The sequence below is a fragment of the Egretta garzetta genome, unplaced genomic scaffold (assembly GCF_000687185.1).
Source record: "Egretta garzetta isolate BGI_Z169 unplaced genomic scaffold, ASM68718v1 scaffold197, whole genome shotgun sequence".
NCBI classification, from domain to species: Eukaryota; Metazoa; Chordata; class Aves; order Pelecaniformes; family Ardeidae; genus Egretta; species Egretta garzetta.
The window spans coordinates 3,817,202-3,832,201 of record NW_009260274.1 but is presented as its reverse complement, the minus strand read 5'-3'; the positions used below and the strand labels follow the sequence as shown (position 1 = coordinate 3,832,201).

Here is a 15,000-nt window from a genome sequence, read left to right as displayed (position 1 = left end):
CGATCCGCCTCTCCCCGCGAAAACTAGCCCACCAGCATTTATCCATGTACGTTATTCCCTCTCGCTGCCCCCCAGCGAGGCCACAGACACTTGCCAAAGCTGGTTTTGCTGTAATTGGGACACAGCAGCAGGTTCCTCAGCTCTTTTTGCATGCGAGCATGGCAGGGGATGTGAGAAGCTGCAAACCCGCTACGCCCCAACCGCAGTCACATCATCCAGGTGACACATCCGTAATTTTATTATAAGATTGGAGCCTCTCTACTTCTCTCTTTTACAGAGAAGACCTACAGTGCTTCTTTTAACTCAAGGCATTCACCCGAGCCTTACGGTTTTTCTTTTTTTCCCTGTGTGCGCTGTATCATCTCAGCAGTTAAAGACTTGATAAGAGAAAGTTGTCAGAAATCAATTCTTCTTCCCCTAATTGTATGGGTGTGATAAAGATCACATGGGGAATCAGCGAGAATTTACACACACATGCAAACAAATAGCCGCTATCAATTCACGTGGAAGATCAGATAAGCCCGTTATCTCGTGTCTGTAAGTACCAGCCTGTGACAAGAGTGTGGGGAAGGACGTGGGGCAGGAGATACAGGAGCAAGAGGAACGGCAGTGGAAGTCACGATGATGAAATTCAGAAGAAAAAAACCAAATCTAGATTGCAAAATTTATCTGAAGATTTCTGGTCTAAGGGAAAACGGTGTGCACAGAGATAGCGCCGGGCCTGGTTGCCTGTTTTTAATGTTGGGTTTCAGAAAGTCAAAGAGCTAAAGAAATGAGTCCATGGAGGAAAGCTTGGTTTGTCATCCCCGTTCCTGTGCTAACGTGTGGTTGCCCACCGTGAGGACCTGGTCCCCTTCACTCAGGAGCAAGTCCTCGGAAAGGGCTCGTCCCAGATAGTGCAGTCAGTGTTGTGCCTTCTGCGATGGGGCAGCTCTTCATCAGTGAGCTGAGCACAAGCCCTCTGCAAGCTGCGAGGGAGAGGAGCCTGGAAAGGCATTTTTTTAATAGTAACACCTTGTTCCTCTTCCTCTTGGCAGTACAATACAGAATTTGTGTAGTTACTGTTTGCCTTTGAATTTAGAATTCAAAAGTATTTAATATAGAGACATTTGAGATACAGTAAATCTATACCCAAGTCATATTTTGCTCATGCTGTCAAATATTTTGGACCAAAGTTTATCCCATCAAGATGCCGGTATGGCACGACAGCAAAAGACCAAGGAGTGGGTGCTCCACCTAGAAATCACCTTTGAGTACCCATAAATGCTCTTAGCCTCAACAGGCATCCGCCACATTGCAAACAGCCTGCAGAGAGCACGTAGAAGAAAGGGCCGTGGTCCTACTCCTCCCTGCCGGGTGGCCACTCATGCGATGTCGTATAAGGAGTGCTGTCAAAGGAAAGTAGGTCCCCCATTTCAGGGAAATCGTAGATGACTGGGTCTGTTCTGCCCCTTTGCACAGAAAAGCAGGGGAGAATTTGACTCTAGATCCATGCTTAATGGAGAGTGAGTTCCTGCAGGGAATCCTCGTCTTTGAAAAACAACTGATTCTGGCAATTTTAATCCAAAAAAGGTGAACATGGTGGGCAGATAAGGCAGACTGAAAACAAAGGCTTAAAATGCAAGTGTTTATACAGCCTTAACTAAAGAAAATGGTGTTCACGAGGGCTGCAATGCAGATGACCCATGGTGAATGAACCAGTGCCATGAAAGTGTACATAGAGACATCTGATCAAGTAGAAGCTGACACCTTCACTTCTTGAACACCTAAAGCAACAATAACAACAAAAAAAATAGTCTAACTTCACTTTCATGCAAGCTAGAGTTCAGTTTGAGAACAGATACTAAGTTTTTATAAGTAGCAAATAAGAATGTTAATGTAATGCTCCAAGAAGTTCAGGTTTAAATGTTAACTGCAAGGGAGTTTGGAAGTATCCGTTCTTTCATTGCTCATTCATTGGTGAACTCTAACCTTGACACTTCTTCCCATGGGTGGAGATTTTGGGTACAGACCCCTTTCAGTGGGAGATCCACTATTCCATGATCACTGTTTTTAAGAGCTTGCAGAAAAGTCCAGCATATAACAAAGACCTCTCCTGCTGTAGGGGACATCTCAGCATCATTTTTTCCATCTTCCTTATAGAATGTTTTCTTGAAGGGCTATTAGAGGTTGATAGTCCAGAGGAGAAAGCATCTCTAATTTTGATAACAAAGTTGTTTTGTATTACCTCTATATTCTCAATCTAAAAAGCCAGATATAATTTTGAGGAGGAGTTTGTTATGTTTATAGTATGAGCAGAGCCTATAGTAAATATTCCAAGAGCAATAATTGGCCTTGGGAACCTCTCTTCAGTTCCCTCCCCACCTGATCGCTGGTTGAGATGTGGATAACTAGAGGTTTGGAAAAAACTGTCCTGTGGTCATAAACTACATGTGAACCTAATAATTTTGAAATTTTTAAAGTAAACACTTCACCCCATGGTAGAATGGCAGGAGTTAAGTGAGGGCTGTGACCTTTACCTGTGAGGTGCTGAGAGACCTCAGCGGGTCATCGTCCCCAACAAAGTACCAAGATCTTCCTTCCCAAGATTTACGGAACACAAAAATATTTGTACTACCTGCCCTTGTATACGCTTTGCCTTTCTATAAAACCTTGGATCTGTTAGTCTAAACCAGGAGCATGCAGGATGCAGTCTGAGAGGTGGAGAAACTGAGGCAGCAAGTGAGTTACCAGCTTTTGCAGCACAGCTCACCAAATCACATCTGGCTTTGGAGACATGTTCGCGTCACCCCAGCTTCCTCTTGCTTTTCCCAGGGAAGAATCAGGTGACTGCCTCCACGGGACAGGGAGGAGCAATGGCATCTACCTTTAAACCAGGTACTTAAATTTTCGTTAGCGGGTAAATCTGCTGAGCTGAAAATGGGGTATTTTTCAGCTTCCCAAAAGATTGCCTGTCTGCCAATCACGCCGAAAGATTCACCAAGGGTAGTGAAGGTGTTAGGGTTTGACTGGTATTTTTTCTCCTATGGTTTCAATTGCCTGGGCTCCTGATTAATAGCTGAAGCCGTTTGCTCAGTCGGCATCGGCGGTGTACTAAAGGAGAGGGGAACTATCTCAGAAATACAAAGAGCAAAAACATTTTGTGATCTGTTCTCACTCAGATGTGCACTTCCAATTGCATTCCCTCAGTTGAAGGAAATAATTCCAGTTACCCTGGTCACAGTGGAAAGCAGTCCTCTTTTGGAATGCCTTTTTTTCATTAATGTAGATATGTTTCTGAGATGAGAAACGATGTTTCTTCTAATTACGGTTACATGTAGTTAATTTCCTTTTTTAAAAGCTCATTGTGAAAGGCAGTTTCCTTTAAAAAGGGGTGGGGGGGGGAAGGAAAAAGTGATACAGCTGATGCTCCTGTTGCCTTAGCAACAGATTTATTTATTAGGGGCTGAAATGACATGAGTTAATATACCACATACCTGCTGATCGGCAAACTCTCCTATTTCAGCTCCAGTTGACAATTAAGTCCTGGACAGCTACAGCCAGGGGTTAATGTTACTCATTAGGAGAACTAGGTCATTACTGGGAAATCAAGGCACTTAAGGCAGCATGGATAAAACACAAAATTCAACATCTCAAGGAGTGAGGGGTTTTATGTTAATTAACCTTATTTTCCTTTCATTAAAAAAAATCTTTCATATGTGCATATGACAGTGGATCAATTAATTTAGAAAGAAAAAAAAAAGAAAAAAGTAAGCTGTAGTTTACTTTCCTCTCCTAGTTGTCTTCATTTCCTTTGGAAGGGTTTCATTATTTTATGGAAAATTCTTATGTCTATATGATGAGTAAAAAGGGTATTAAAATTAAGAAGGGAATCATCATGGAAATCAGCTTTACCACAAGGGAATGAGCAAATAAAAGCCTTGGAAATGAAAATAAATAAGCTTTGCTAATACCTCACCTAAGGAGCAGAATATAAGCCCATCAGAGCTTGGAGATATTTAGAGGTACTTCTTTGCTTCTTTATTAAGCAGTTACATAGTTATTTGACCTTCAGAAAGCGAAACTTTAGGGAACTAAATCCAAGTTGTTGGTAAATATTCTATTTACAGAAAGCTGATCGGTGGTGTAGAAGACAGTAGCTCCTGTACTTAGTAATTGGCTTCTGATTTCCAGGAAAATTAAATATATTCTCTGAAAGTTTTATTAAGATATCTGAGTGGGAGTTTTAACTTGATAAGTCATAAGTGATTTAATAAAGCTCTCCTGAAAGCCTTTATTTACTAACTTTTAGCAGACTTCATTCTGATACTGGAGAACTTAATAGGCTGAAAAAGAATCATATTAAAAACAAACATTTTTTTACTCACTGCTTCCCCAAATACACTTAGTTTTTTCACTTCTACTAAGCACTTTTCTATATTTAAGCTCTGTGGCCCGATTCTGCTTCTCATTGTGTTTAGAACAATTTGGTGTAAACCCTTTTTCCACTCCTGTAAAGTCAAGACTGAAGCAATGTCTTACCTGGGGTGCAAGTAGTAAACCATTGCATCAGACTGGAAGAGCACTGTTACCTGTAACAAAAATTAGGACAAGGGGAAACGTCCTCAAGTTGCGCCAGGGCAGGTCTAAACCTGGACATCAGTAAAAATTCCTTCCCCAAAAGGGCTGTCAAGCCCTGGAAGGGGCTGCCCAGGGAAGGGGTTGAGTCCCCATCCCTGGGGGGATTTAAAAGACGGGCAGGCGAGGTGCTGAGGGACAGGGTTTAGTGGTGGGATGGCAGGGTTAGGGGAACGGTTGGGCTTGATGATCTTAAAAGTCTTTTCCAACCTAAACGATTCTATGATTCTATGATAAAAGCAAAATTCAAGCCCCATGAGTAGTTTTCTGCCCCATGGCGTGGTTTTGCACTTTGATGTACCTATTTTCTTAAATACAAGAAAAAAGTTAAATGCCATAAAGATTCTGCTTAAAATATCACATGCAGGAATCTTCCTCCTTCACTCCCTCTCTGCTATCCCGATGCTCCTAGGGCAGCCACTTTAGTGGCATCCTCTGAAGCCTGTTGTAATAAATGTTTCAGCCATGGTAGAAAAACTGATCTTGAGTTAATGTAAGACTACAACTGCATCACCTGGACATTTGAAGATTATTTACGTTTGTAACAGAAGTATCAGTTTGCCATAAAAGCTCCAGTAAGCTTGGCTTTCCCTTTTTCCATGGTGGGAGACTCATTTTATGGTGTCTTTCTTCTCTGGTACAACTGTGAAACCAAAGGCTTTGAGCAGAAATGCACATGGACGGGTGGGACAATGGAGTCCCTTCAAGGCTCTGAAGGAAGGGGGCTTGCACTCTTCCACCTATTGCCATCAAACCAGCCCTTTTCTGCTCTGTTCACCCAAGCTGGTCTGGGCCTTTCTCTTTCAAACCTCTTCCTTTTCTCTTTGCTAGGCTCAGTTCCTCAGGCATCTCCTCCTATATAATCTCCTTGTGCAGCTAATTCACATCTAATTTTTCTCTTCTCCAGTTTCTTGACCTTTCTCTGTCTCCATCGTTTCAGTCACCCTCCCTCTCTGTGCAAGGGATGTTCTCCAACACATTAGTCCCTCTTTTCTCCCCATTGTCCAACCTGATTGTGTTGTCTTCTTGGTCTCTTTTACTGGTTATTTTCAGCTTATCCCATTTTTTTCCCATATTTACTGGTCTTGTGTTGTATATTTTCCCCATCTCCTCTATTTCTTAACTCAGTTCACTATTTCTTTGCCATGCTATTTTTGCATAAGTAATCATATTGATCAGATCTTACTTTATTCCTTTGTTTTATTCTGGTCCACATCTGAGAGTTTTAGTCAACATTACCATTACCAATTTCTCTTCAACTCATCTCTTACACTGCTTTATTTTCTTAACCAAATCTTCCATTTTATTGTTATTCCTTATTTCCAATGTATATATAACAGTTCTTTATTCTGCAAAGTCCAGTAATTTTATTCTGAATCCAGCAGAGGAATCATTGGAAGTGAAGACATGATCTGTGTTATCAGTTCCAGTGTTAGATCCTGCCTGGGTTTTAGCAGCCTCACCTGCGACAGGTGGGACTGTCTTGCTCAGCTTTAGCCTAAGGTGTGCCCAGGAGACGTGGAACATTCAATGACCAGGCACATAAAAAGAAATTTTTTAAAGGCTTGACTACATTTATAGGAAGACTTCCAACACATGCAACAAAAAGCATATCTTTGACTCAAAATCAAATGCATCCAAATATTCAGTTCTTCCTCTAAAACAAAAAGGGGTTCAAATACTTAAAACAGAGGCTCGTTTGAAATTTAATGTATACAGACTGGATAGTGTTGGGTTTTTTTAAATCTCGTTCTTTGGATGTTCTGGAAAACTTTTGGCAGAATTTTTCTAGGAGATTATAGTCCAAGATAGCCTCGAATCTTGGGAGACATCATAAATAAGGACAGAGGAGGTTTTGTGACACCAAGTCCCAGGAAACTGAGCAGACGGTGCCACCAGCCCCCTTTGTAATTCACAGCACTCCTGACCAAAGTATGTGAATACCCTCCAAGAGACAAAAATAAAATATTTCCTAGCAAAAGATCTAATAGTCTTCCTTATTTTCACCAATAATAGGGGGGTTATATTTCTTCCTTCAAAGCTCTTAATTAGTTCCTTCTCTTACCACACTGCAACTGTTTGATTCTCTTCTCCCTTTCCTTTCTTCTCCTCCCCTGCTTTCCTCTTCTCCATGTTTTCACCCTTCCCCCCCACCTTTGTCCTCTAATCTCTGCTTTTTCTCAGTTCTGGTTGTGCAAAAACTGACTTAATGAAGTGAGTTGATTCCTCATTCTGAAAGCTGTGTGATTTGTACTTACTTTAATCTTGTTGAGTTTCAAGCCTTGGTCTTGGTGCCAAGAAAGTTTCTGCTTAGGAGTTTCATCCTCGGAGATGACAGCTTCAGAAATCCAAAAAGGATGAGTTGTGTTGGGCACCTGAGCTAATTCCTCTTGGGGTATTACTCAGTAAGGACCAGGACTTATTTTTTGACCCGGTCAGCGTATCTGGTGGAGTATTAAGTAGTTGTAGTTTGGTGATGTGAGTCCACCATGGAAATCACGGAATATCTTTTATGGTGGGACAGCCATTCCCAGGCAAATGTGTAGTAATGTAGTTTTTATGTAGTAACTTATGTTTGATTCTTCTATTCTTCCAAGGAACCACCTGAGTAGATTTTTATTCACTTTTACCATATTCATACCCATCTATTATTACCATGACAGGACTTTTTTATAGTATGTTGCATTACAATGGGATATATTTTGTATGGTTATCAGGGCTGTCAGGGTCACTCAGATTATTTAGCCTTGCCTCACAACAACAGGAAACCATTTATTATGATACCTTTGGAACACAAAAGGAAGTTAATTTTAATATATTTTTAAAAGAAACTATTTGGGGGGAGTCCATAGCAGTTAATGGGTTGTGTGGCAAATTCGAGTAAAATGACGACTGAATCCTGTACTTGTGAAAAGCGAGGTTCTCTAAGTTAAAGAAATGAAAAGGCATCTGAATGGAAGTGCATTGATTTTTACACCAAGGTAACAGAGACCAAACACCGGTCTTTGTCTTCAAAGGTTAATCTCTCTTTAGGAAATAAGCAGGAGGCTCAATGACTGATGCTGATCCTGAGGTTTCTTTGGTTAGAGAATGTGCAATATTTTATTTTGAGTTTTTTCTTCATGAATTGTGAGGGGAGAAGAAGAAGAATCTAAACAATAAACTCCCAAGGTTCTTTTTTTTATGAATCTCTTCTAGATAACACAAGATAGGAGAAAATGCTTTTCCAGCGTAAAGCAAAATGCCACCCATTTTTCTCAGGCCGGCAATTTGAAAAAATCAGAAGGTAAAATACACACTCCTCACTGTAAATACGTCACAGGCTATAATAGAAAATAAAACACTGTATTTGCCAGTACTGTTTGGCTTCTTTTTGCCTTTCTAGTGCCGTTTTTTAATTCCTTGGCTTGCAGAGGTGTTTCGCAAGCGCAGGCAAGGATCGGGACCTTTTTGGCTTGTAGGATCTCCAAATGGCTAGCTAAAATTTGTTCTGTAGGGTCCTTCTTTTCAGTCACACTTATGCAAACCCATTTCTTTCTACTTGACTCCATTTTCTATTAACTGAGGGGGTATTACATATTGTGGTAACTTTTGATGCTGATGATGCCAGACAATGTTTAGAGGCACAATTACAGCAAAGACATTTTGTAAGCGTATCAGCTGAAGAAGAAAACTCATTGGACTTAACTACATATTTACAGTCTACCTCTACCTCGTATTGGAAATGTAATAAGATGGAAAAATACTGTGATAAATGGAATAAATGGAAAGCAATTAACTTTTCCTTCATGTTTGCATTTTCATAGTTTTTTTTCTTTTTCCCCTGTTTCTTTTCTAATAGCTCTTTCTCAGCAGTAAGATTTCCTCTTTTGCAGTTATCATGAGCATTGTTGCCAGAAATTTGGTATTAAAATTTTAATTTTTTTTTGTCCCTTTTTTTTTTCCCAATCTTAACATAGAAAATATGTATTAAAATGAGTTGATTTAGCAAAGTCCTCTGTCCTCCGTGAAAATAATAACTAGAACGTATTTCATTTGGTGTATTGAATGGGCTTGTAACGCGAGTCTCTTACTTTAAGAAGAATATTATCCTCCTGAAGTATTCGCTGACTCCGATCCTCACCACATTTCTGTAAATGAAAGCTCCTGTAAGACCGTATCTTACAGATGGGGAAACCTGGGCAGAGCTGTCCCATGGGAAATCAGTGTCAGGAAAAGACCAGACCTCTGCAATTCTCTATTTTGAAGGCCAGGCTTATTTTTTGTGACTCTACCGCTACTTTCTAACATGATCAGATTATAATGAAACTATATTCAAATTTTGCTGAGCTCAAGATTTAACGGAAAATACCAAAGTGTAATACGGTGAAAAAAAAATCACGGATATTGTTCTTTGGGTTAGCTTTGACGTGAAGTGGAGCCCCTTTTTTAGTTCAGCAGAGCGTGCATGCAAAGACCGCACCACTTATTGATGTGCTGCTGTTCGCTTCTTGAGAATGCCCTGGACAGATACAGGGTCACCAGGAGGCTGATGTCATATGAGTCCCCTTATCAGCCTGCGGCATCCTCCAGCACCCTCCCCAAGCCTGTACCTTATCAGGCAAAACAGTAAAGAACCTCAAGTTCCTGCTGTTATCACCCAAACGAAGAGCAGCGTTACTGGGATAAAGGCACCTTCCAGCTCCTGGCTCTGGGTGTGATAGAGGTGCAGCTCTCGCCCCGCAGCCCTCTCTCGGCACCAGTGACTGCCCATGCGTTTCTTCACCTCCAGTCTTTCAAAAACGTTAACTTTGACGAGGGCTTTTGCAGATTTTCTGCCTTTTCCTCCATGGTGCTTTTGTTCTCCATCTTCACCGCACGCTGCTTCCCCGCTAACGCCGCTGCGTGCCTTTGCTCTCTTTATTCCCTTCCTCTTCAGTTCTCCTCCGTTAATTACCACGCAGTTTTATTTTTGCTTCTTAATTTATATCTTTACTGATATTTTTCTGACCTTCTCTCTGCCACTGATAGCACTCAAATGCTCTCCGCAGCTTCTCTCTATCTCACAGTCTGATTTTTCTGTATTCTTTCATTTTTCCCAATCCTTTGCCTTTTCCTTTTTTGCTTCTGTTTACCCTATATTTATCTTTTTTTTTTTTTTTTTTTTTTTTTTCCTCCTGGGTTTGGATATGCCATCTTTTTTTTTTAGTTTTCAACTTGAATATTTGTGGGTTTTTTTTTTTTCCCTCCTGGTGGTTCTCTTCCCCTTTACGCTGCCCATCCCATCTGCCCCATCTGCTGCCACACTCACTCCTCGCTCTTTCACTTGCCCAAAACTGAAGGAGCGCTCTCATCCACTTCAAGTTCTGTGGCTTAGAACCTTCATTTCCTTCACTTTTACTTATCGATTCTGTGCTCGCAGACTTCCCCAGCCCCGTCCCAGCCCCTGTGCTTTTCGCCGGCTGATGTCCCCTGTCCCTTTCTCTCCCCCCCAGGTGTCCCTTGGCTTGCCGGTCCTCTGTCTCCACGACTGCTGCCCAGCCTCATGAATAATGAGTGATACTTCACTGGCCTATTTTTTAAGCTATTTTCTAGCAATAATTGCAGGTAGGCAGAACTCTGTCTTTCAGCTCTTGGTCTATATCCTAAAAAAAAAAATTAAAAAAAAAAAGCTACTTTAACTTCTGAAGTTTTTCTACCCATTTTAGCATTGCCATTTCTCACCTTTGCTCCTCTGACATTCGGATGATTTTATGAAATGGGGGGGCAGAGGGAGATGCACGTGGGTTGAATTGCTTGGATTTAAGGCACTGTAAAAAGTGAGATATTACTGCGTTCCCTCACAATTTGGGATTCTCTACCACTGAAAATCTCCCATGCTAAATGTCCTAAGAAGATTAAGATCAACCCTTTTAATATTGCTTTTAGCCGAGCTTATTTATAACCCTTTCAGAGTACGTAGCACCTTGAGAGCTGGCACGACAAGGCCGTTGTTACCACAAGCATTACGTACCCTTTATCCTGTATTTTCTCAAATATTAAGACTTTCTCCCCTGGCTTAGCACTTTTGTGTTACCGATTAACTTGCATAAACCATAGGTTTTCTTTTTTTCTTTTTTTTTTTTTTTTTTCAGAGACTGCATTTATTTTGCCCCCTTGAGCAAGACCTGTCTCTTTTCCACAACTCTTCTACTTTCTAACTGCGTAGCTATGTGCCTTCCTCCAAATCCTAAATAACTGCCAGGTTAAACCATGGCAGATTATCACCATGTATGAGAAGTTCACATATATTTTAAAAATTAAATTTAAGTCACAGAAGACCATATGGGTCTCTTACTGAGCTTCACTCAAATTCAAGAGATGCACTGAATAATGTAAAGGGCCAAACTCTGCCATTTCTTCTTTTTTGTGTGTGTGTGTTTTCCATCATTGGTCAGGGTATCCTGCAGCCCCACAGGATGACTCCAGATTAGCTGGTCTCCATGCATGCTCCTTCCAGTTGAAGCAATGGGTAAGGCTGGAGGGCTCAGGCCAAATTCACAAAATCCCTGAATAGCAGAAGAGTGTTTTGAAGACTGTTGCCATTTAGGTTGGACATTAGGAAAAATTAGGTTGGACATTAGGAAAAATTTTTTCAATGAAAGGGCTGTCAAGCATTGGAAGGGGCTGCCCAGGGAAGGGGTCGAGTCCCCATCCCTGGGGGGATTTAAAAGCTGGGCAGCCAAGGCGCTTAGGGACAGGGTTGGGGGTGGGATGGCAGGGTTAGGGGAACGGTTGGGCTTGGTGATCTTAAAGGGCTTTTCCAACCTAGACAATTCTATGATTCTGTGACTGTATAGAGGAGTATCATCGCAGTGCTATGAAGTTGCTTTTTTTTTTTTTAATCATTTTAGGCTGAAAAGAAGGATGTCAAGTCATCAATTAATCCTGACAGCATCCTTCTGTGGTGAAAAAGTAATACTGTCACACCCATTTTATAAACAGAAAATCTAAGGCAGAGATAATGGAGGCTCAATACTGGTGCTGCTGCTGCCCTCACCCTCCCATTCCCCATTTCAAGGACAGTCTTGGAAGTTTTATTTCAGATTGCAAAGGGAAGTCACTAAATCGGGCTGAACCTTGGGCGGCGTTCCTATCCCCAGACCACTCAAGCTCAGCCAGTTCTTAAGAGAGACTTCAAATTGCTCTCTTAAAAGGTGTTTTAGACTCAAAAATTTAAAAAAATCCTGGGTAAATAAAATTAGCGTGCAGTATCTAATCCTGGAGATTGAATGTCTCCAGTGGCAGTGCTCTCAAATCCGAGCATAGGTACGGTGCCTATGTCTGTTCTGCACCATTTACAGCTGGAGTTTGGTCATTCCGATGTTTTCATGTTCTTACAATGACATTTAGAGCATCTTCATACCATGCCCAGTTCTTGTTTTTCCTTTACCAGATGCATATCAAGTCAAGTAAAAATACAAGAGCGTTTCAAATACCTAAACTAAACAACAAAGCCAGACCCTAGAATCACATAAGCTTATTTTTTTCCCAAACATAGTATCTTAGAAGAAAAGTTTGCATTTTAGTGTCAAGCTTTTATACAGTTTTGCAGTTCTTCTTAAGGAAATGGAGTATATATCATTAATACTGTTTAATAAAGCTCAAAAATGCAACAGATGCAGCCAAAAGTGCACGTCATTTTGAGCAGATCTTTACAGAACAGACATTCCATATTGTGTTCATCTTTTTCCACGATCACTGCTATGGCAATCTGGTGTGTTTAGCAGTTGTTGCTGAGTAAGGCAGACTGGATTGTATATGATTTTCTCCATGTCAGCCAAGAAACAGAGCTCTTTTCTTTTTGATGCAGCAAAGAGGTGGTCCTGTACTATTTATTGCTTTCTCCCAGGAGCAGCTATACCTTTACTAACTTGCAAGGGTAATAATGCAGTGCAATCTGTAGGTGCACGTGCTAGAAGCTCTCTGTAGGTCTTCGCTAAAAATAAAACAGTTGTGGTGTGGAAAAGTAACAAGAACTGCTAAATGGAGTGAGGTGACCTCCCGAATAGAAAAGCTAAAAGATTCACAGAACATGTCATTAAAATCTGTGACTATCACGTAAATGCAAAATATTTTAAAAGGGGATATGGAAGGAGGTTCACCTCCAGCAGAAAACCCATAAGAGAGGCTCCAGTGCAGAGGAAGCGTTTCCCCTTTCAGCATTCGTGCTGGGTGCCAAATTTTCCTTCTGTTCTTCCCCACCTATTAAACAAAGCTGCAACTTCCAATTCCTATCAGTTTTCCTAAATATGTGCAGCTTATGTGGCTTCGACGAGCTGTAAGGCTCCGTGTTCGCCTGCCAGCTCCTTGACAATGTGGCTCCAACAACATCCTCCACTTTTGGCTGCCTCTGGGACCCCTGGTCTCTTCTGGAAAGGGAGAGGGAAAGCATATCCTTTGCTGGAAGGACTTTTTGTGACTGCGAAGCCGATAGCGCGGCTGTGAAGAGCTTGGAAAGATCCCTGTATGCGTCGTGGCTCTGTCTGTCGAGGCTGCCTGCTCTGTGTGCAGGGGATGTTGCAGTCCACCTCGGGATGAGCGGTGCACAGCTCAGCGTGGGATGCGTGGGGATCACTTACAAAGCACCCACAAAAGCCTGCCATGGGGAAACTGAGGCTGACGGGAAACGTTGTAATGAATTACACTGCGGTACAAAGGTATTTTCTGTGCAAACATGCACATTTCCGATGGAGATGTTGCCTTCCAGCCAAGTCTGGATCCTCTATTGTAATCCCATTTCGGCTCTTTCAGCTGGGCATTTGGAGGGAGCTAAAACACTGGCAACATGCTCCTGCACATAATTTACCTACCAGAAACAGGTGGCTATTTTAAGCATGAAGATGCAAGCAAACTGGTAGGCAGTTCTGGGTTCTTTGCAACTGGAAGAAATTCTCTCTCCGAGCCAGTGCTTGTATCCACTTCGGTTACTGGAACCACCGTGAAAACTCCTGGTTCACAGATGTGAAACAAATTATGAAGCTTATGCAGTTGCATTCCTCCTTATTATTGGGAACAAAACAAATCTGGGAGATGGAGGACGACTTAAAGTAATTATTGTCTGGCTTTATTTTAAGAAAATGCAACTAATTCTGAAAACTCCACAATTCCTGAAGATTTCTCAGCCTAGGGAAGTCACATTAATTATAAGATTAATTTGTTTTAACTCCCTAAACCAAAAATATTGACTGAATGAGAAATTAACACATGTAGAGCTGCAGATGTCATTTGGCTTCAGATTTCCTGAATGATATAATTATTAATCTTTCATATAGCAGTGTGACAAACCTACAGATTCATTCTACAAAATTAGTCTGTGAAGAAAGACACCAGGACAGCTGAGCTATAGATTTTCCCTTAATACAGGAAGGAAAACAGTGGAATTTTCTAAATAATAAATAAAACCAAAATATTTTAAAGACATATGGTGCACATCTGTCTGAAATACAATAATTTAAAGCAGAGTAATTAAATGCAAGATACAATATTCACCTTAGAGTGGGGAAATTATCTCATTTCATTTTGTAACATAACTTACCAAATTTGGGAAATTTAGATCATCTGTGGCACCTTTTGAACCTTTCGTTCTGTGCTAGTAAAGAGCACAGATTAGAAAATTGGCTTTTTATTTTCTTTTTGGGTAAGCAACCTTGTGTTTCAAGGCATCGAGTGTCATACCCATACAAAGCTTTAATGTTTTCTTCAGCTGCAATTATAAATAAGTACAGGTTTCTTATTTTCTGTTTTAACTTCCAGTTAACTCCTTAAAAGTCCAAAACTAGAAAATGCCTTGTGTCAGTTTTTTTCTTTCTTCTTTACCTAAAGCACCAAGTGGATCAGAAGCTGTTCATGAGTATACCATGGATTCGTAAAATTCAAGTTTGGGAGATCCTATGGAAATCCTTTGAGCAAAAGTTTTTGATTAACCTATTTCTCCTGAAAAAGGGGATAAACTGTAATGCAGATTGTATACATATCGTTTGACAGGGAAAAAAAAAAAACAGGGTTTCTCTCCTTTATTTAACATGATTTTGCCTTCAGCTTAGTGAGATGTTACTCAGTCCTCACTTTCAAAGCTGGTAATTTGAAGAGTAAAGGCATCACTTGAAGACAGGGAAGAGAGATAAGAATCTGGTAAGACTGAGTCTTGATCCCGAGTGCTGGGTTGAGGACAACGTTCAACCATGCAGCGTAAGGAAAGAGGGGAATTATGCTGAAGATGTTTAGTCCCCAAAAGTGCAATTTAAGAGAAATACTGTTCTGATAAACAACAACAACAAAAAAACAATTCCACAAGTAAACATAAATGATGCTGAGATAAATTCTGTTTGTTTTAAGGGAACACGACAAAGATCCTGAAACGTT

At 40.9% G+C, this 15,000-nt stretch overlaps 1 protein-coding gene across 1 annotated transcript in view; it reads left to right on the top strand.

The window, feature by feature from the left end:
- Positions 1 to 15,000, top strand: part of GTDC1 (glycosyltransferase like domain containing 1) — a 180,801-nt gene that overhangs the window by 147,987 nt on the left and 17,814 nt on the right. Inside the window, exon 8 of the mRNA XM_035897883.1 lies at positions 14,974 to 14,997. Within this exon, the coding sequence (XP_035753776.1) occupies positions 14,974 to 14,997 (24 nt within the window). The remainder of the gene's footprint in view (positions 1 to 14,973; positions 14,998 to 15,000) is intronic.